Source organism: Excalfactoria chinensis, chromosome 14 (assembly GCF_039878825.1).
Source record: "Excalfactoria chinensis isolate bCotChi1 chromosome 14, bCotChi1.hap2, whole genome shotgun sequence".
Lineage (NCBI taxonomy): Eukaryota > Metazoa > Chordata > Aves > Galliformes > Phasianidae > Excalfactoria > Excalfactoria chinensis.
Genome location: NC_092838.1, coordinates 466868 through 488969, shown reverse-complemented (window position 1 = coordinate 488969; position 22102 = coordinate 466868). Strand labels below are relative to the sequence as shown.

The window sequence follows — 22102 nt, the reverse complement described above, 5'->3', positions numbered from 1 at the left end:
CTATGGTAACATTCACCAGCTGGTTCCTAACAGATTGAGACTATAAAGAGTCACAACAGAGTCCAGTTCTGTATCTTATTATTGCTCGCCCACAGTGCCAGCCTCAACTGAGCAATGAACGCTCTTGTTGTCATGGGCTTTGTAGATTTGGCTTCTAACACATTAAAGGGGCTAATGTAGTACCCAGGTGACATCCTTAATCCTTCGGGAATTTCATACGCAAACAGACGTTGTGTTTATGTTGCTTGCCTCAGCTTTCGAACGTTTTGGTTTCTAATACACGTAAATTGGCAAGAGGGGAAAGTCCCTTATTTTCTTTCTCAAATATTGGCCTTAGGCTACGGATTATACAGAAACCAGGTTAGATTTCATGCATTGAACTGTGCAGTTTCGAAGTGAAATGTTAACCGTATGCAGCACCATGACATCATCGAGCCGTGCTATTTGAAGCTGCAGAAATGCCTTTAAGGAGCACTGTTGCCATAGATGGTGTGTTGTCTCACCTAGGTATGGGAAGCAGTGACGAGTGGTCCGATGTTCAGGACATCATAGACTCTACTCCTGAGCTGGATATGTGTCAGGATCCCCGCCTGGAGCGCCCTGGTAACAGGTACTGGTTGTGACTTTCTGCTCTTGGCCCTCTGTGTTGTGAGGAGTGGAAATTGTGGTTCAGAGTTCAAGGTGCAGCTGTTTCAAAAAATGCACACATCCAGCCTAATGCAGAAATGAGGTGCTGGCTGCCTTTGAGTTCTCCAGGGAAGGCACGTATCAGTGATCTGGAAGGATCTGTGCGTGTGGCCCAGGCTGCTTTGAGACAGGAGAAAAGAAAGCCGGTGCTGTTCACAGCATTCGAGTCCTTATCTGATCTTACTGCTGTGAGTGTTGCTGTTTAAGTTGGTGGGAGTGTAGGCATCACTGCACAGCCTTAGGACTGCCAGTGGGAAGGTTTCTATGAAATTCTGAGCAGTCATGGGCTATTTGAAAAGGCATCAGCTGGGCAAGTTTGAGGTCATGCAAGGTAGGTACTGGTACATGGTATGGGGAATAAAACGTTCTTTTCCCTTTACTTACTGATTTCCCTCAGTCAGCCCACGGCAGAATCTGCTCTCAGAGTTTTGATTGTACTGGTCTGTGATGCTCAGTATTTCAGAGTTATGTTCTGCCTTTAAACGTTTCCAAGTAAGAAGAATCCTTGCCTTTCTTTCTTCCAACCGCAGCCCAACCCAGGGGATTGTGAACAAAGCGTTTGGCATCAACACAGACTCCCTCTATCATGAACTTTCCACAGCAGGATCCGAGGTGATTGGAGATGTTGATGAAGGAGCAGATCTGCTAGGTAAAAACTTGTTGGGACTGTTCTGTTTTCTCTGATGCAAAGGCAGCTCCATTGGGCTTCTAGGAGAATTTAGTTACACTCTTTTCAGAACTTGGATGTTTGACCTTTAGAAAATGGCATGGAATTTGGGATACACTGTGACTGAAATATGTACCTACAGCAGTAATTCTTACCCAACAGCTCGAGTTAATGGCTGTGTATTTGGACTGTCTTTGTGTCTGTAAGTTATTTCCCTTTAGAGTTCTCCCACGTGTGCAGTTTGAAGATTGCTTCTTCCCCTCCTCCCACAAATCTTCACGCCAGTAATTCTGCGTTCTGGCAGCTTCTCTTGGAATAGAAGTTTTGTTGGAAGTCTGCAGGAAAAAAACTCCTTTTGTTAAGATTTCTTTAAGGGGAACCATTTTTTGTTGTTCTCATATGGAAGCATCACAGTTTTCACTGCAGTTTTTACCTTTCTTAGTCAATCCCAGAGAGATTTGCATTCTCCTTTTAGGCTGATTTTGAAGGAGCTTCTTGTATCTGAAGTCTGATTATGTTCTGTGTTCCCAATGAGGACTTTCAAGCAGTCAGAGAAGAAGCTTTGTGTCAGGTAGCAGACTCATAAAGCTGTGAAATCGTACCAGTCCCAGCTGCTTGTGGGTAGTTCCCCCTTTCTCTCATATCTCCTTTCCTGATCTTCATTATCCCATTACTCTGGACATGGGGGATGACTAACAGTTGGGTAATGGGCACTGGGAAGTCCTTTCTCTCAGGGTGGCCTCCTGTGTTTGCTTTGGAGATTAAAATCTTACTTCATGTAATGGGTGTTTTATGGTGAAGACAGCAGTTGTTACATTAGTGGTAAGTTCATGTATATAAATGTTATTTTTCTATACAGAAGTTGAAATGATCAAACTGAGCCCTGGCACTGCTGTTGGAAAAAAAATGTTGTGCAATGCAGCTTCTTTTGCATACTGAAATGTGGCTGAAGTGCACATTGAATTTCAGCAGGTCTGTCTGCTAACGGGAGAATTATCACAGAGGGAGGGGAAACAAGAAGGCAGTGGAACTGGCTGCTCTGCATTTAGTGCTGTGTGACTGAGAACAGAAAGGTTTATCCAGGCCGAGATGCGACTGCATGAGACCCGTGTCTGGAAAGCTGGGGGTGGCTGAGGCGTGTGGCTGCTCTTCTAACAGGGGTTACCTCCCCTTGGTTCTTGTGTCCTGTATGTAGAGTGATGGCAGTTCCCGTCCGTACTATTTCATGCCTTTTGCCATTGAAATGGCTGAATCATTGATAATTCTTTTTTTTTTTTTTTAAACAAAATTTCAGTTTTGTTGGTTCCAGTCACTGATCGATCCTTTTTTTCACTTCCTTTCTTCCCTTGTCTCTCTGTGCTTCGCTGGACATGGCCCATAGGGGAGTTCTCAGGTGTGTATCTCTCCTCTGCTCAGTTTCTTTTCATGTTTGTTTTTACCTCGTTGAGACTGAATGATATGGTATACACGTGTGATACTCCCCTGCTCTTGTCCAATCACGGTTGGCTTTGCTGACTTTCTCCCACCTTTGCCTTGCTTGGTTCCTTGCACTGGCGGGTTCCTGGGCAGGCGGCCATCCCTGCTCGGTGTTCACGTGTCTGCTGCGTTTTGATGCACTTTTTGTGTAGCTTTCTGCAGGTTTTGACACTGACCCGTTTCAAGGCCTTGAGCAAACCACGCTGTGCCTTTCCTTTGCTTCGGGGTGTAAAGTGCCTTTTTTTAGGGCTGTGCTGTGCGCAGAGCTCAGCTGAGCACAGAATTGAGATAGTTTATTACTTTTCCTCAAGTGAACAAGGCTGTGAGGAGTCCCCCTGCTTGCATGATGCCCACTATGAGTTTCTTAATGCGTCCAGGCCCACAGCTGCAGTGAAAGTAAAGACTTTTCTGTAGGGAAGAGAGTGGCAGAGCCACAGGCCTTCTTTTGTTTGTCTTTTTGGTAGGAGTTTGAAGTGCTGCCTCTGTTGCCTTTCGTGCCATATGAAGGTCAGCAGGCCTAAACTGCAGAGCTTTCACCTCTCTATAAAATGCTTTTGGGTGCTGATAAAAAAAATAATCAGATGAAATCAAGGAAATCTCTCTTGATTTCAGTACAAACTGGATGAAGCTTCACCTGTAATAAGGACAGGCAACTTGGGCTGATATGGTACAAAATCTGTGGCATAACTGTGCAGTGATGAGCTCTGTCACGTTCCTCTGCACCTCCTGATGTTGGGTCTGTGAGGTTACAGAAGGAAGGAAGGAATGGCATCATCTTCTCTCTTAGTTCAGATTGTTTGAGCTGTCACTGTAGGCCATTTTTGGTGGTCTTTTCTCAGAGACTCCCCCTCTGAAGTGGCACTGGAATTTATCTCAGTAGCAAAGTGCATTTGGGTCTGTGCAAAAAGGCCGTATAACAGCTCCGATATCCCTCCCATTTTGTTTGTTCTCCTGCCCCTGTCCTTCCTTCACCCTGTTCATTATGTCTGTTGACTTGCCATTGTGGTGGGGTTGGAAAGCACAAAGATATTTAGTCCAGGGTAAGTGATGAAGGTGGAAGAAGATGATGAGCTCATCTTCAGCCTGTCCTGAACTCTCAGGCATAAATCCCCACCAGGTCAGGCTGCAGCTGAACAAGGTGTATGTTAGTTTACGCTGAGCATCACCTATACTGGCACCACATACGTTTACACATGCTGATGAGCTGCTCTGTTTGCTATTTACAGATTGGTACTTAATGGCTGCTTTTTTCTCTTCCTTTTTCCCCCTTTGTCCCCCTATCTTTCTGTTCCCTTTCTCGTATGGGATGGCTCTCATAGTACGGGATGATTTCTTTGGTAAGGCGAAGGCCTTTTTTCTTTTTTTTTTCTTTTCTTTTTTCCTCTTTTAATCATGCTTTTTTTTTTTTCTTTTAAACTTTCTTCCATTCACTCAGTATCCCTCCATATGTCTTGCACTCCCTTGGTTTGTGGGTTTATGTTTTGCTTTTTTGTGATGGTGGTCTCACCTCTCCAAGAAGCAGGATGCAGCTGGTCCACAGTTGTGATTTGGGGATTCTCCTTCCCTTGATTACCCACTTTGATGCTTCATACTGTTTCCTGGCAGTGGGAGGTGCGCAGTGATGCGCGGCTCTCTCCTTTGTCCCACACCGTAAGGAGTAAAGAATTCTCCTTTTAATCACTTTTTTTCTGTCTCCATGAGTGGGGCTTTGTCATTACAGCTCGTGTGAGATTATCTCACAGTGTCTCACTCTATGGCTGTAGGATGGCTTCATCCATTTCTTCGGACCGGCCCATCAGACCTTCCACTGGTTAAAGCATCAGGCTGGGCCTGGGTCACACACACATTAGGTACCCCACTAATGGGGTAACAACCGACCCTCTGTACCAGAGTTCCTTTCTCTCCCAGAGGCAGACTCACTCATGGATGAGAAGGAAAACTTACTGACCATCCCACCACCAACAAAAAAACCAAGCACGAGGATGCCAACACTCACAGTGCCCTTTTTAATATCATTTTAGTGCCATTTTAATGCCTCGCTTGTTAAATATTTATTTGATCACTTGTAGAATCATCCAAAAGGAACCAGAGAAATATTTAATAAACATGTGTCTGTATTGTGTGACCCCTGGACTTTAGAAGCCGCAAATGTGCTGTGGGACAAAAGGGTTACAACTCCTCCTTACCAAGCCAGAAGTACGCTCTGGTTTTCACATTTTTATTTGCAGTATTCCTCGACACACTGAGAAAACTGCCTGAAACATCAAAGTGATCGATTCTCTTTCTGCCGATTAAAAAAGAAACCAAACAACAACTTGAAAATGCTGCTTCTTATTCCTTCCTGCTGGGAGTTTGCTTTTGCCATCATAACTTCATGCCATCTAACTGTGGGAAGAGGATTTGTTTTGTTGGAGTGCTGTGCTATGTTCTCACTTCTTGTATGCCGTCATGTTTCTCTAACTTCCATTAACTTACAGTTTATTTTGGTTTTATTTCATTGTGAATATTAATCAGCAAATAACAATTGTGGAAAATGTTGATGCCTTTGCTGTAAAGGGGTAGGTAGTTCAGAGGGCAGATGAGGAACACTTCAGCACAAACACTGATGGGTGTGATGCCTTTTTGTGCCCCCGGGCTTGTATTGAGAAGCAAGCTGCAGTACTCAGCACTGTCCCTTAAAACAACAGGCAGCCTCTGTATCTGTGTGTAAAATAGATGCAGATCCTGGGATCCTGCAGGTCCCCGGCAGCAGGGAGCGATCCTTGTGGTTTTGGTCCTAAATTCCTTTCAGTTCGTTTGTACTAAATTCAGCCATTCTTGCCCAATGTGCAGTATGTCTGATCTAGGTGCTTTTTTGGGAGTGCTCCTTAAGTCATGGGCCTGAGACTTCAAACTGTAAGTCCTTGTGAGAGAACTGCTCAAGGTAAACAGTCGAGCATTGGACGGTCTGAAGTCCTTTTAATATTGCCACAGTGGAAGGTTGGTAATAGGGAGCCTTTCAGGTGGATGAAGCTGGCTGTAGGGAAGCCTAACAAAAATGATTTCTCTTTCCCAAGCATGAGTCAGTCAGTGCCACGCGAGCTCCATTTCCCAAGGAGAACAGATGAAAACTGCTTGACCTTCTTTGTTGTTTTTTCAGGAATGGGCAAAGAAGTAGGCAATCTGCTGCTGGAGAACTCACAGCTACTGGAGACCAAGTAAGAAACTGTTGTGTGCCTGGTTATATAAGTGAGGTACCGTCACAAAGAAGGTTGTGGCTAGAACTTCAGCCTCACTACAGCTTGCTGGTGTATCTGGCGGGCTCTCTTGAATGCTTGTTATGCTTTGAAATGTAGATGAGAAAATCCTCTCCTGAGCAGTTTTCCTAATGGGGTCTGATCCCACCTGAAATCAGTGGCAAGCTTTTCTTTCATTAACTTTAGCAGGAGTCTTGATGGGTCTGTGTCTCTGCGAGGACACTGCGTTTTGAAGTTGTTATTCACAAGGCTTGCTATTTGGAAACAAACTTGTGTTACTCTTGAGAAGAGTTGGTCTGTCAGTCAGAATGCAGAACTGGACAGACCTGATGGTGACCAGCTGTGTTTGGCCGTAGCTCTTCATTGTCAAGATGTGCTTTTTCATGACTTAGAGCCTGACTTATTTCAGTGTGCTCATTTCAAGTCTCCTTGTAGTGCCTGTGAGTTTAGTTTCAGGTCTCTCTTATGGACAGCTTATGGTTTGGGCCAGTTTTGCTTATTGTGCCTTTCACACCTTTAAGAAATGCTTTGAACGTTGTGAAGAATGATCTGATTGCCAAGGTGGACCAGTTGTCCGGAGAGCAGGAAGTGCTGAAGGGAGAGCTTGAGGCAACGAAGCAAGCCAAAGCCAAAATGGAAACCAGAGTCAAGGAGCTGGAGGAAGAGCTGAAAAGGTGAGTGATGGCCATGCTGTGTCAGGGGGCTGGGAGAGCCTGAGTGATGAGCTCACAGCCGCTGTGAGAGGACCTGAGAGAGAAACATGTGCCAGTCAGCTGTTCTGCACTTCATTCATGGACGTTAGTGCTGGAGTTCAGAGGTAGCTTTCAGGGCTATAGTACATGGCTGAGATATTTCTGGTGTTCTTAAATTGCTTTTCTTAGTTTGAAATGAACTGTTGAACCTTAGAAAACCTACAGAATTTTCCTCTCTAATATTCGGGTTCCATTGCAGTGATTGCAAATCTAGGCTGCCCAGAGTGAAGCTTTCAGCATTTCAGTTTGCAATTAAAAACAAACAACGAAGGAATTTCTGGAACAGTAGTTTTGAAGAAAACTGTCAGCAGCTCGATGCTGTTGGTGGCCAAGATCGTGCAGAGAGGCATGAATGCCCATTCATCTAATGAAAGGATGAGTGCAGCTCCTCACAAACAGTGCTTAGATGTCAGTATTGTTAATTGTCTCATTGTTTGCATTAAGAATAAGAAGAGTGAGAAGAGAGCGTGGAGCTCCATGTGGGTGGCATTTGGGCAAATCCCATTTCTTATTTTCCACTCAAAATAGAGAAACCTAAACCTGGATGCCTGCAAAGCCTGGGAATTTTTCACTTCCATAAAGCTGCGCACACCCCATTGGTCTCCAGGCTGCATAGCTGCATTTTAAGTAGCTGTACCAGCTGTGCTGTAGCACTCAGATTCAGAGGGGGGTGTTTATTTTGCATCCTGAATCTGGAAGGTTGCCTCCATTCTTTAGAAATTGTTGAGCACAGTCTCTAAGCTCAGCACAGTCGGTTCCGTCAGTGTTCGCAGTGTCTGAAGTGAAGGGATCTCACCAGCAGTGGAAGTAGATTTGTTTTGTTATTTTTAAATGCCTTTTTGAGTCTCCTAGAATGTTATGTAATACAGAAATATGCAGCGTGGATGTGGACTTTCAACTGTCCAGGGTGCTTTACTGGGAGATAAAGATGGCATTTTTTTCCTTGCTCATAGAAGTACATGTGATTCAAATGGGACTGACCCCGGTATGAGGCTTAAGTAAACTAAAAGCATTCAGATAAATGCTTTTAAATTTGTATTTATGTGTATTTGGGATTCGTTTCTTTGCTGTGATGGCAAACTGCCCTTCTTATATTAGAGGCTTTGTTACTGCATTGGAAAGAGAAACAGCCCAGAAGAACTTAAGCCAGCAGTAGTTGCTGATAATGGCTCGATTTTTATGTGGTTAAGATCTCAACAAACATCTGAATAGAAATGATGGCTCTGAAGCAGACCTGTCCCAGTGCTCTGTATTTTGGGGCCTGGTGCTTAAATCACGTGTTCCAAAGGGAGGGGAGGATGTCAGCAACGTGCTGCAATAATGAGGAAGAATAGCACAGAAGCACCTCATAATTTGCACTCACAGTTGGAAAATGGTTTCCTTCTGATGCAACCAGATCTCCCCCAGAGTCTCCTCATGCTGCCCCCAGCTGCAGTCACAGTATCAGCTGCTGGTTTGATGCATTTCTTCCTGTTTCCTAGAGTGAAATCTGAAGCAATTGTTGCCCGACGAGAACCCAAAGAAGAGGTGGAGGATGTAAGCAGCTATCTCTGTACAGAATTGGTATATTACATTACTAAAATGCCTGTGGGGAAAGGGGGTTTATATATTTTATATATTTTTTATATATATTAAAAAAAAAAAAAGTGTAGAACTAAGGTCATTTCTAGCCTAATAGTCCTGGCTTAACTGAGGTGAAATTACTCTGCTTAGAATGTAGGTAGATAGGAGAATTCTCAGGTTGTGCTTGTGAAATGCTGCAGCCATGTTTGCCTTCATTGGGAAGCTAAATTTTCTCACCATGGAGAAGGTTGTTGTTTAGTTTCGTGTGCCCTGTGCCTTTATCGGTGCCTACTAACAGAATGCCTTCTGCCTAACCCTCTAGTGGGGAGGGACAACATTATCTTCTGCTCTCTGCTGCTTCTCACTGAATTTGCTGCTGAATGTTTTTTGCTAAAACTTTGGTTTCCAAACTATGGACCAACGAATTACTGACAGTTCTCAAAGCCTCTTGCAGATTCCCAAAGCACCTTAATGGCAATATTCCCTGGGCAGGGCCTTCAATTTGGTGGTGGTTCTAGTTCTATTTTCCCTGGGTTTTCATAGCACCCAGATTTCCATGGACCATAGTTTGGAGATCGTTTGTCTGGAATTAGTGCCTCATACGGGAAATGGGGGGAAGGGCAGAGGGGTCTAATCAAGCAGAGAAGGAAGAGCACTAAGCAGTATGTCTTTCTGTCTCTTGACTTGCCCTGCACTAACATCAGTCCTCTTCCATCTTTTGTTGGCTGAAGCAGGGCTCCTCCCCTCTGCAGGACAACATCCCCATAGCTCAGCGCCGACGCTTCACCCGCGTAGAAATGGCTCGGGTTCTGATGGAGCGTAATCAATACAAGGAGAGGTTGATGGAGCTCCAGGAGGCTGTCAGGTGGACTGAGATGATCAGGTGAGGATGGATGTTGGTGCAACTTCCATTTAGGACAGAGCCTGCTCACGTTGGACCTTCTGCTTTTAGCCTTAATGCCCTTAATAAGATGCAGGTGATGTGCTGAATGTTTTCCGGACTAGATTCCTCTCATACCTAATCCTTTCTCTCTTACTGCTGATCCTGGGCTGCAGATGTAGAGTAACCATTATTATTTGGACACACTGGGCAGCTGTTTCTCTTGCTATTTTCTTGTGCTAATTAAGCTCAGAAAAGCTGTATGGAAAAGGCTTGCTTCTGATTACTGAGTTGCTTTGGTGGTGGCTTAAAAGGACTGTAATGCTGGGGTTTGGGTTGGGATTAGGGTTTATAATTACCAGACTGATGCTGTGGCCGTGATACTATGGAAGGGAGTTGATAAAGCACTGATCTGAGCACATTTATTTGCATTGCATGTTAACACTGGAAATACAAAGCAACTCTCCTTAAAATGACTGCATGTCATTTGCTCTGTGTTTCAAAATGAATGTTGTTAAAATGAATTCTGAGTTGTGACGTGGCTTCCTTGGTGCAAATGGGCTGCTGGTTGGCTCAATTTTGGGTTGGCTGGCAGAAATTTGGGTAAAAGATGCTGAAATTAAATAGATTCTTTTGTATTTGTCCTTAGAGCTTCCCGTGAGCACCCGTCCGTCCAGGAGAAGAAGAAGTCCACCATTTGGCAGTTGTAAGTTGTTTGCTGGTCTGTGTGAGATGAAGAAGAGGGGAAATGTTGTCATTTCGACTGTATACAGCAGCTTAGTGGACTCTTCCTCTCACGTTAATGAGAGGTCACTTGAAACTGTTGGCTGAACCCTTTTGCCTTCAGGGGCTTTCTTCATTCTTAGTGTAATTAAAATGAAATAGAACATCGCTCTCAGTTTTGCTTTACAAGATGAAAAGGGTTCTGCTTGACCTGGGATGGAAACGTGTACGCTCAGAATCAGTTTTAGTAAAGGAGGTTTTTCAGAAGGTGCCTGTTTTTGAAAGGTTAAAACACCTTATGTCAATCAAATGGAAGTCATGCAGTTTTCACGAGGGGCTTAAAGCATCCCTTGGCACCTTTGTTGTGTGTCTGTGCTATGTTGTGTCCCCAGGCTCCTTTTCTCATATCTGTTGGCCTTTTCCTGTCCCTAGCTTCAGCCGTCTGTTCAGTTCCTCCTCGAGTCCCCCACCAGCAAAGAGGACCTACCCGTCTGTGAACATCCACTACAAGTCTCCAACCACAGCAGGGTTCAGCCAGCGACGCAGTCACACCATGTGCCAGATCTCCTCTGGCAGCCGCACCCTGGAGTTCTTCCCTGAGGAGTGAGTTTTGTGCTGTGTCCCAGGTCCCCAACTCACACTTTTCTTGAAATAAGCTATTTTCCACTGGAAAAAAAGCAAAGTTTGTGTAGTGTTAACTCCTTGATTGCTGCTTGGGTGGGCTCAGCAAAGCGGCAGGTACAGTGCGATACCTGTAGCAGACCCATAGCCTTCTGCCAGTGTTTTTAACCCCAGGCTGAGAAAAAACGCTGTTGCTTCTCTCCTCAGTGACTGCACGTCCTCAGCACGCCGCGAGCAGAAGCGGGAGCAGTACCGCCAGGTCCGGGAGCACGTGCGGAACGATGACGGGCGGCTGCAGGCCTGCGGCTGGAGCCTCCCTGCCAAGTACAAGCAGGTAGCTGCTATTCCCAGGGAGAAGAGGGGGAGGAATGTTCATCCCTTGTAGTGAAACTCTGGAGACCTGGCTCTCCCTCTGGTAACCTTAGCCATAATTGTTTAATACTTGAGGCAGTAATGTGTTTGTAGTAATTTTCTGTGTGATAATTGCAAGCACAGAATGCATTGATTATTATTTTTTCTGTATCCCCACTGAAGTCAACAGGAGGGAATATTTCTTTTTGAAGGTACTGAAGGAACTTAGCCTGGAAGTACAGCAGCCGCTCTTTGTCCAGAGTCCAATCCCTGCTTCCATTTCTTTCATTATTAAAATTGAGTTTTGACTTTGGCTATTTTATTTAAGAGAACTCTACAGGTTGTTTAGTTTAAAAGCCAAATGCAGTACAGTTTGTTCCCCATCCTCTTCATTAGTAAAACAAATAAGAAAAAGTCATCAGTCTCATTTGTTGGCCTGTGGCTCATTTTAACTCTGGTCAAAAATCACCTGGAAAGGAGTATGGTGGAACTGAATGCGTTTCAGGCTATGATGGATAAGAATACCAGCATTCGGTGTCTGCACAGGGAGTGTACTTCAACAAAACCTTTCTTTCATCAGTGCAGTCCGCAGCCTTGACCGGCCGTACCTGGGACAATGTGCTGTGGTGGGAGAGTCGCTCTCTCAGGTTCTCATCCCTGTAGGGAGGGATGTTTTCATACATGATGTCAGATGAAGCAACAGCTGCAAGTCACAGCCACCGTTGAGGCTAAGAAGCTTGGTCTGCCCTGTCAGTCAGAGCTCTGACAGTGCCACAGTCTGGTTTCTATGCCCTGGTACTGTCCTTTCTGTTTTCTCTTCCTCACAGCTGAGCCCCAATGGTGGTCAGGAAGACACTCGCATGAAAAACGTCCCTGTGCCTGTGTACTGTCGCCCGCTTGTAGAGAAGGACCCAACCATGAAGGTATGTTGTGTGTGGGAAGAAGTACCTCTCATACATAATTAACAGCTGATTCTCTGCGCCAGGTCTGACGCTTCTTACATTTTTGGGGTTTTATTTTTGAGGCATCTCCATTTAGTCTGACTGGGTCTCCTAGCAGAAATCGGCAGGACCTGTTGTTCACACCTTAGTGTTTCAGGTGTTGGGTATATGTGCTAAGCAGCGTGTGCTTAGGATTCCATTTCTGTTGTTTAGCTGTGGTGTGCAGCTGGAGTCAATCTCACGGGATGGAGACCTTTGGACCAGGAGGCTGGGAATGGGCAGAAACTGGATCCTGGACGGGATCCTCTCACCTGTGATCGGGAAGTGGAGGGTGAGAACAACAAGAGTAACCACACGTCTCCTGAGAAGAAAAAGGTCAGGTTTTATTTATTTCTCTCCTGTGTCATTTCTCATTCCATCACTGACACGCCTTGTCTCTCTGCACTCTTTGCACTGTGCTGTCTAATGCTCTGGGTGAAATCTGCTGTCACAGCCACTGTAGTCTTTCAAAGGCATTGACTATTTGGGGGAGTTTGGTGGGGTTCTCTTACATGGGAACTCATGTGAAATTTGGAATCAATCATCTGGGGTGGAATTTTCCACTGTCAGCTTTTGAAACGTTTGGAATTTGTAAAAGATTTCTAATAATGATAGGAAAGGATTGATGGTGTTGCTGGGAAGGCTACAGTCCTCATCACCAGAAATGAAAGAAGAAAACCACGCAACGTAAAACAACAGAAAACGCTTGAAGAAGGACATGGACGTAGCAAAGCCCATGAGTTCATTTGGTTCATGAACTGAAGTACTGAATCAAACTGAAGTACTTGAGATTTTGTTACAGCTGTTTTTAATGTTGTCCTCAGCATTTTGTTAAGAGCTCAGATTTACGTGCAGATACGTTTTGTTCTCCCTGGTTTGTGGGTTTTGTCACAGCTGTTCCACACTGTCTGATCAGTTTGCTTATGCTGACAGCACATCCCAGCTTCATGGTTTGCTGTCTAAAGTGAATGGTCAGTGATGCTGGTCAGATAGCTCAGAAATTAATGGCTGAGTTTCCCAGGCCCTACGAGCCACAAAAGCTTTTGGCTGTTCTTCCAGATACAAGCACAGCAATGAGAAGAAAATTTGCATTGCTCCTGTTTTACACCAGCTAGGAAGAGAGTGGAGTCTTTGGAACTGCTGTTGTGACCTTTGCATGCACGAATATTGCCAAGTAAGAATATGTTCTGATTCTGCTCATGTTTGTTTTCCTGAAGGCAAAGGAGTTCCATGAAATGGATGCCACGTCCAGTCGTGTCTGGATCCTCACCAGTACCCTGTCAACAAGTAAAGTTGTAATCATTGATGCCAATCAGCCTGGCACAGTGGTGGACCAGTTCACTGTCTGCAATGCTCATGTGCTCTGCATCTCCAGCATCCCCGGTAAGTAGGGTCCCACCACTGGCTGTGGTCTGCACAGGGTCACCATCTGCTCAGCTAAGAGGACAAAGCTAGCATCCTCACTTCAGAGTTAGCCTTTGGAAGCTGCTGCATTCTGTAATTGTAACTCCAGAGCTTGCCTTCTTGTAAGTGGAATCTTGTGGAGATTCTTCACTTCTGAGCATTTAGTGAGTGATTCCTTTGGCATGCAAAGGATGACTCTTGGGAGGAAGAGGGAGCCTTGCTCAGGTGTGGGAGGGCTCTGTAGCTGGTGCACTGGTTGACACTGGAATGAGGGGATTCACCGCAGTGCTGGCTGATGCTGTGGTCCCTCCCTGGGGCTCGTGAACGCTGAGTATCAGTGTCCAACCGTATGGTGACCTCAGGACTGCTGGGATGTGTAGATTGGCAGTGACTGCTAGATTTATGGGAGAATCTGTTCTTTGCCCTTCAGCGGCCAGTGAGAGTGATTATCCTCCAGGAGAGATCTTTCTGGAGGGAGATGTAAATCCTGAAGAGTCGTCTGGAACAGATGGTGTCTTGGCAGGAATCACCCTGGTGGGCTGTGCAACTCGCTGCAACGTGCCACGAAGCAACTGTTCCTCGCGTGGTGACACACCTGTGCTGGACAAGGGGCAGAGTAAGTTTTGGAATACAAAACCTGATGGAATTCCATGTGATCTTCTGGTCTTACAGCTGCATCCTTCAGTCCCTGACTTAACTACTTCAGAGATTTCAAGGCATTTCTTAATGCAGTACATGATACTCAAAGCCTGTTCAGTACTTTTCCCTTTAGAGCCATCCTTTTCTGAGTGATCCGCAGCCAAGTTGTGGGGTTAGTATAGCAGAATATCTTGAAGGCGATGCTAGCCCTCCTAAATCTTTCTCTTCTAATTGCTTTCTCCTCTCAGCCGTGTCTTCAAGTCATGTAAACCTATGTAATCATGTAATATGCTTTTGCTGATTATGTACTTCTGATTACCTGCTACCGCGGGTAGCCTTGGAGAGCTGTTGATATTCTGTTAGTCTCAGGTTGTACCTCACTGAAAAACTGCCTGTTTCCTTCCCAACACAGCAGGCACTTTGGAGGATCTTCTGTCTGCAGTGCAGCCTTTGGGTTTGATTGTAATTTACAAATAAGTATAAAGGGAAAGAAATTAAAACCTGATTTCTTTCTAGCTAGCTTTCTGCTCAGTCCCCTGCTCTTTGTACACCTCACACTGTTCTTTGTCCCTTAGGTGAAGTAGCTGCTGTCTGTAATGGGAAGATCAACCAATCTCAGTCTACAGAGGAGGCAACAGAAGCTACAGAGGTGCCAGAGAATGGTACGAGTGAGACAGAGCCCGTTCAAGCCCGCCCTGGACCCCTCACAGAGCACGTGTTTACAGACCCAGTCCCTGCCCAGGCACCTCTTCGGCAGAACGGGTAGGTTGTCTGGGGCCAGTGTGTCCCTTCTGTTACTACCAGCTCTATTTCATAAGCTGCTTATGAGAACAAGCCTGATCTTCTCATAAAGTGTCGAACTTTCTTCAGTATTGTGTCCAAACAGTATTACAGGTGGAATGATGAGGGGAGGAAGAAATAAAACTAATGCAGTTCAGGCAGCAGCAGATTGTGTCAGCTGATGAAGAGCAATTATTTGATCTCTCAGTGATAATTTAGACGTGGTGTTGAGACAGATCTTCCAAAATGCATGTGCACTTAATGTTCTTACTAATGTTCTTACCAAAGGGGCTTTTTGATCCATGTGTGATCGTTTGTTTATTCCAGCAGTAACTCTGAATGTCTGTAAGGATAATGAAGAAAGCATAGTCAGTGCCTCAAAACTCTTACGATAAATGTGCCTGATATGATGGGCTGAGAGGTTGTTCTGTTGCAGCTGGAAATGAACAGAAGTTGTTAAATAGAGAAAATTACTGCCAAACGCTAAGTTAATTTCGTTGGCTGTAAAGTAATGGCTGTTTGTTTTGGTAGGGAATGGGAAAGGGAATTTTGCATGTTCAGGAGTCAAGGAACTGAAAAACACTGAGGGGAGGGATGTGTTGTGTGTGTACAAGTGCCTTAATCTGCTTCTGCAGTGCCAGCCTGTGAGTGCAGGTGAGCATTACAGTTAAAAGCCTCTAAACCTTTCTTTGTCCCTTAAGGGAGAATGGGCAGCTGAAGACAGAGTCCAGCACAGCACTGCCAGATCAGGAGCTGAACGGGGATGCTGCTGGGACCTGCACCAGTGCTGCCCCCACCATGTGGCTGGGAGCACAGAATGGCTGGTAGGTTCCCCTTAGGCAGATTCTTGGTTATCCTCTGTCCTTTACTTTTCATGTCCTCCCACATCTAGTTTGCTTTTTGTTTCTAAAGAAGGTATTCATTACTGTTTCTGAGTCCTCAGCTCATCATGGCTCTGCAACTTCACCTCACTGTGCACATTTCTATCCTACAAGAAGAAAAAATTCAGGCCTGGTTAGCGTTAAGATGTGGGGCCTTGCTGCTAACCCTCCCTGATCTGTCCTTTATCCCAGGCTTTACGTGCACTCCGCTGTATCTAACTGGAAGAAGTGTCTGCACTCAATAAAGCTAAAGGACTCCGTGCTGAGTTTAGTGTAAGTACACACACCACGGGACACTGAAGGAGGATGCTCAGTGCCTGAGCAGTGTCTGCCATAGGGGTGGTAGTTCTTTGTCAGTCATCTTTTTTCTTTGCATTGATTTGTCAGGAATATTTTTCTGGGGCTCCTGCTGAGTCACTTTCATACACAGTTGCAGATGTGAGCCAGTACAGAGAATAAGGGAGGCACTAAACTGATATTACTGTGTCAGGAAGAATTAAGTGGGAAGGAGAAGAGGAATAATTGAGAAGGGTGTAAATAGAGGGGAATTTGTTGAAACTGGTGGATTTGATGGTGTGGAAGAGAAGTTAAACTCAGCAGGAAAATTGTTTGGTCTGACTACACACGAGGTAGGAGGTTGGACTCTGAGCCCTTATGGGACATTCCAGCAAGTCTAAAACTGAATGGAAATTCTAGGGGAAACAGAAGAGTGGTTTGCCTGGGTATCAGAAAGGATCTCTTAAGTCATTTTTTTCCAAAGAGGTTTTCTTACACTTTTTCCTTTCCTGTGATTTCAGGCATGTGAAAGGAAGGGTCCTCGTTGCTCTGGCAGATGGAACACTGGCCATATTCCACCGAGGAGAAGGTGAGGAGATTATGAAGATATTGGTTTTTGAATTCTGTGTTTCTCTCCCTCTTTGCAGTTGAATATTTTGTTTCCCTGTAACTTCAGCAGGTCCTGAGCTGTGCTCTTACAGCTCAGAAGAATTTGCAAATCATGAATAATATTTGCTTATAAAGAATTTCTTTTTCAGTTGTTCATTGGGTACCAGTTTATCGACCAGATGTTCTGGTTTTGTGCAGTGTAATTTTTGATTTGGGTTTTCTCATAAGTCTGAGCCTGACCACTGACACACTGAACGTTCCCATCAGAAACTTGATTAATGCTTCATTGCCTCAAGGCAAAGGACAGTATCTACCTGGGGAGGTAGCAAGTAAGAACAAGAGAAGAAATACCTGATCCCTGATCCTGGATTTGACACTTCATGGAAATCGTGTTGTCTGTGTGTGCTATGAGACAGCCTCACCATAGACTTTTAGTCTACCAAACTAAGCTTTGTCATGTGCGTGCAATCTATAAGGCTGTTCCTGAAGCAGTGTTATGTGCTGATGGGGAGTTCACAGACATAAGCAAGATCAGCTTTTAAGTATCAGCCTGGCCTTGTAGACTTAAATACAAATGGGACGGCAAAGGTGCATCTTCCTGTGCTTATTTTTTACCTTAGATCGTCAGTGGGATCTCAGTAATTACCACCTAATGGACCTTGGTCACACTCACCATTCTATCCGCTGCATGGCTGTTGTGTATGACAGAGTCTGGTGTGGCTACAAGAACAAAATCCATGTTATTCAACCTAAGACGATGCAGATTGAGGTAAGAGAGCAAATGTGTGCCTGTATGCATGCAGACACTTGTATTTATTCTTCTGTTTTCTGCTACAGAGTACGGAAATGCAGAACTTGTAGTCAGTTTGCATCCAGTCGGTACCATAAGCTGCCACTTGGGGTTATCTCGAGGCCCAGTCTGCCAGGGGGGTGTTTACATTTGTTTACATTTTACAGGGGTTTACATGTGTTTACATTTTACAGGGGGTGTTAAACATTTGTTTAGTGCAGTGATGTCAGTGCAACATACTTAACAATGCGTGGAGTCATTTACTCATAGACAGAAGTGTTGAAGCTACAGTTCACATCAGTGAGCCGAGGCAGCTTGCTCATCTTTAGAATCTCTCTTGGAGCTGCTGGTTTCTAAACGTTTTTGCTCCCAAAGTGGCCCGTCATATTCTCTGTGGAGCTGCAGCTCTGCACCATGAATGTCATTGTTTGAAGCAACGTGATCAATACTGTATAATGAACTCCTTAGGTCATGTGGCATTAATAGATTTTGTCCAAGGCCTTTGAAACCCAAACAAGCAATCTCAGTTAAGGAAAATGGAATATACATACAGATAATTGAAGACCTTTTGTGAACTTGCATTGCTCTCCTTATGTGGCGTTTCAGAAGTCCTTTGATGCCCACCCTCGGCGCGAGAGCCAGGTGAGACAGCTGGCGTGGATTGGAGATGGAGTGTGGGTTTCTATCCGCCTGGATTCCACCCTGAGGCTTTACCATGCCCACAGCCATCAACACCTGCAGGACGTTGACATTGAGCCTTATGTCAGCAAGATGCTAGGTGAGGCTGGAGGGGTTGTCTCTCAGCAGTCTGTTGCTTACTGAGATCAGAGGGAAATGAAAATTCGTTAGCAGATATTGCCCAAAGTCGTACAGTTTTAACTGATGCTCCCTTCTTGTGTGTGCTTACAGGTACTGGGAAACTGGGCTTCTCGTTTGTACGGATTACAGCCCTGCTCATTGCTGGCAATCGTCTCTGGGTGGGAACAGGGAACGGTGTTGTCATCTCCATTCCACTGACTGAGAGTAAGTGACATTTATCAGGGTGTATCTCTGTCCCCCTGCAAAGAGCAGCGCTTTGCCGATGTTTTGCATTGTGGGAGATGGCTCTGGTGGGCTGATGCTTTCTGGGCACTTTTACTGTGAACTTGACAAGTGTTCAGAGAGCAGAGTGCTGAGTATGAGTGACCCAGACTCCGATTGAACTCTTCCTTAGTTCCGGAATTAAGCGTTCAGCTGGATGGATTTAACCTGTTTAAAACCAAGTAGAGGTTTCTTACTGTTCTTTTTCAATTCAGTTGAAGGCATATTTCTCTTGGGCACCAATGTCACCTCTGTACAGCCTTCTCTTTTGAGGGTGACCTTGACAGGGCAGACTGATGTGAACTGATTCTGTACCTGCTGGGAAGCAGGAGAAACAAAGCACTGGGAATTGTGGCAAGTCTCCAAAAGGAGGAGGCTGTGGGATGAGAAGTGAGCAGGACGATCTCCCTGGAGGCTTTAATCCGGTGTGGAGATGCTCAGATGTCTGTGAGAGCATTTCCAGAAATCGACCTTAGAAAAAGCTTCATTTTCTCACATTAGCGTTCAGGTTTTATTAGTCAAGTAGAAAACAGAGTCCTGAGACAAGTCCCGTAGCAATAGTTGTTGAGAGGCACATCTCCAGCTCTGGAAGTTGAACTGAAGCTCTCAGTAAACCTGTTCTGTACCTGCCTGTCATCATCTGATGATTGGTTTTTTTGTGGTCTGTTTCCAAATACAACAAGGGGAGGGACCTGACACTGCCTGCAGCTCCTTTCAGCGGAGGGCAGCAAGATGTACATTTTCTCATCAGTGCTGGCAGGAAAGCTGAGAAGCAGATGGCTCTTGGGTAAAGGGGGCAAACCTGTTGCAGCCCTCCTGGAAGTCAGAGTCCAAGTTGTCTCCTCCAAGACTACTGGAGCTGAACACCCCCTGGGACTGACGCTGTGGCCATAGATCCAATTGAAGCTTATTCCCTGCTGTAAACCACTTGTGTTATCTTCTGGTGCTTCTGTAACAATGTGATAAGCCATAAACCTTCACTGGAAACTTTAGCAGTAGATCTTTGTGACCAAGGACCTTCATCTGTCTCAGATACTACATTTGTCTTTGTAAGATGAGAGTTAAATGAGAAAGAACGGTGTTGATATAAACTAATTGAGCCTGTAGCTCACGTGGTTTCTCCAAGTGTGTACATTTCTGTTGCTGAGTTTTCCCCCAGTAATCACCTTTTTCTCTCTCCCATCCCGCCTGTCTCTTCCCGTGCCCCTTTGTGCTCCCACTCCTTGCCTCTGCCTAGCTGTAGTCCTCCACCGAGGCCAACTCCTTGGGCTCCGGGGTAAGTCCATCGCCTCCTTCCTTCAGCATTCACTTCTGCAGCTGCTCACCTTTGCAGTCACTTTCCTACCCTTCCATCCTGCCATTCAACTCTCCCCATCCATTTTTCCTCATCTCTTTCATTTTAAGTTAGTCACGGGAGAAAAGTGAGCAGAGACAATAATGTAAATAAGTCATTTCCTATGGCTTGAAACGTTTCCATCCATCTCATGGATAGATCAGCCGCCCCTCTGCTTTTTGTGTCGAGTACTTTACGATATAGTACTATGCAGCTCTGCCTTTCTGGTCAGCCAGGTCTGAGTTGGAGACTGTGAGGGTTTATTCGTTCAGCTCCGGGAAGCAGGAGCGCGCTGTTCTTCCAAGGTCCTCCTTGGTCATCCTTGGTTTTCCAAGGATGCATCTCACATCAGTTTCCAGGCCAGTGGTAGGAAGTGCTGTGGTACCTGCAGGTATTCAGCCAACGCTTTAAAAGGAGAACTTGGATGAGCATTGAGAATTGTTTGGTTGTGTCAGTTAAAGCCAGGTCTGAGATCACTGTTCAGATTTGTGCTTGCCTCAGCCTTTTTAGGGACCGAAAGTGTTTTTTCTCACTGTAAGATGTTCCTGTCAAGAAACATTATCAGTGCATCTCTCTTCCTTTTAAAGCCTCTGGTAGTGGTCACTGTGAGAAGCCAGATACTGAGCTGGAAGGGCCCTGTCTGCTGGAGTTCAGCCAGTTCTGTCCACCCTCAGTAAACCAAAGCACGGAGGTGCAGAAAGTTTTCATCTCAGGGACCTTCCCCCTGCACACACTGATTCTCATTCCTCCACCCAAATATTGTACTTGCCTCAGCATCTCATCATGAGTCTGTTAGGTGAGAACCTCCTTTGTTCCTGAGCCTCTTAATAAAGCCAGCCCAAGCCAACATACAGAGCTACAGATAGTAAGCAATTCATTTCACTGTATAAGTAAACAGGAGATGAAGGCCTTCTGATTTTAGTGCTGTTAGTTTTACTGATGTGGGTGCATGCAGAGGGAAAACGTTTCCTGTCCTGACCTCTGAGCACTGTTCTCTTCCCTGGTGAGAGGAAGCTTTCCCACCCTGAGAGCCCGGGCCTGAAGGCTGCATGTCTCTGAGCTCACCTTGAGGTCCTTGATGCTGTGGATGTTGAACTTCTTTTTTATGTCTATTGCTTGAGTAGCTGGTCTTTAAATCAAGGACTAAGGAAAGCGCTAGATTGGAGTAGATGGTTCAGCTGGAAGGACCTTCAAAGACCATTTTATCCTGTGAGATCTTCAAAGAGATTTGAATCCATAAAGAATTTCCATCATGTCTCATGAGTTTTCGATCGAACCCCTCCTGTAAATGGGGCCCAAACTATCACTAACAGCGTTCCTTCTCCTGTCCGTAGCCAACAAGACCTCACCCACCTCTGGAGATGGCAGCCGCTCTGGTGGTGTCATCCACGTGTACAGCGATGACAACAGCGACAAATCTGCCAGCAGTTTCATTCCCTACTGCTCCATGGCTCAGGCACAGCTCTGTTTCCATGGTCACCGCGATGCTGTCAAGTTCTTTGTCTCTGTGCCTGGTAAGGATGAGCACAGCCCTTCCTTGGGAGTGTCTGGTAGTGCTGTCCATTCTGAGGTGGGAGCTTAGGCCGACCCGCAGCAGAATGCTGCCTGTTTGTAGCACTTGGAGATGGCTGTGGCTCAAACCTCAGTGACTTTGAGATCTCACCAGCAGAAGGAACTGGCCAGCTCAGTCATGTCTGTCTCTCACAGTGCCTGAGGGCTGAGCAGAGGCACTGATGGCACCTCTGTCCTGTTGCAGGCAATGTCCTCGCAACCTTGAATGGGAGCGTGTTGGACAGCCCGTCGGAGAACCCCAGCACAGCAGCCACGGAGACCGAGGGGCAGAAGCTGAAGAATGTGCTGGTGCTGAGTGGAGGAGAAGGGTACATTGATTTCCGGATCGGTGAGTGCCTGCAGTGAGGGGCTGGGACAGGAAGGGGTGCAGGGGAGCAATGTGCGGAGGAAGGGGATCGCTGCTGTGGGAAATCTGAAAAGCAAGGCTGTTCTTCTCCCACCTCCTGCTGTGTATTTTCCTTGCACAGCATGAGGCTGAAAAACCTCCCCCCTGCCTGTGCCTGCAGTCCTGAGCAGTCAGCATTAATGGCCATGGAAAAATAGAAACATCGGTGCCATTGGCTGCAAACACTGCTGTCCCACCGGAGTCACCTGTGCTGCTCTGGGGCGCTCTGTTGTAAGCAATGGCTTCCCCAGTGGTTTTCCCTTCATCTGGAAATAGTTTGTTCCACTCACAGAAGCCTACTTCAGAAAAGCACCGTGCTATTACAGGTGCTCTCCAGACGTGCAGGGAGGGCTCAGCTCCTGCTGCCTGTCATCAGACTGCAGAGACTGTAGCACAGATATTCACCTCTGAACAATT

General features: G+C 45.7%; 1 protein-coding gene across 21 annotated transcripts in view; it reads left to right on the top strand.

Moving 5' to 3' along the window:
- Nucleotides 1–22102, top strand: part of MAPK8IP3 (mitogen-activated protein kinase 8 interacting protein 3) — a 43560-nt gene that overhangs the window by 18728 nt on the left and 2730 nt on the right. For 8 of the 21 annotated variants that reach the window (XM_072349741.1, XM_072349730.1, XM_072349740.1 and 5 more), the window contains 25 exons: nt 508–610; nt 1218–1336; nt 2736–2747; nt 4150–4167; nt 5970–6027; nt 6588–6740; nt 8300–8381; nt 9113–9264; nt 9911–9967; nt 10417–10587; nt 10813–10939; nt 11784–11879; nt 12111–12272; nt 13154–13319; nt 13771–13956; nt 14555–14741; nt 15461–15583; nt 15833–15913; nt 16438–16505; nt 17146–17294; nt 17922–18093; nt 18225–18338; nt 19633–19671; nt 21063–21242; nt 21485–21628. In XM_072349741.1, coding sequence (XP_072205842.1) covers nt 508–610; nt 1218–1336; nt 2736–2747; nt 4150–4167; nt 5970–6027; nt 6588–6740; nt 8300–8381; nt 9113–9264; nt 9911–9967; nt 10417–10587; nt 10813–10939; nt 11784–11879; nt 12111–12272; nt 13154–13319; nt 13771–13956; nt 14555–14741; nt 15461–15583; nt 15833–15913; nt 16438–16505; nt 17146–17294; nt 17922–18093; nt 18225–18338; nt 19633–19671; nt 21063–21242; nt 21485–21628 — 2919 coding nt within the window. The remainder of the gene's footprint in view (nt 1–507; nt 611–1217; nt 1337–2735; nt 2748–4149; nt 4168–5969; nt 6028–6587; nt 6741–8299; nt 8382–9112; nt 9265–9910; nt 9968–10416; nt 10588–10812; nt 10940–11783; nt 11880–12110; nt 12273–13153; nt 13320–13770; nt 13957–14554; nt 14742–15460; nt 15584–15832; nt 15914–16437; nt 16506–17145; nt 17295–17921; nt 18094–18224; nt 18339–19632; nt 19672–21062; nt 21243–21484; nt 21629–22102) is intronic. The other 13 variants (XM_072349737.1, XM_072349742.1, XM_072349736.1 and 10 more) reach the window with 10 other exon arrangements.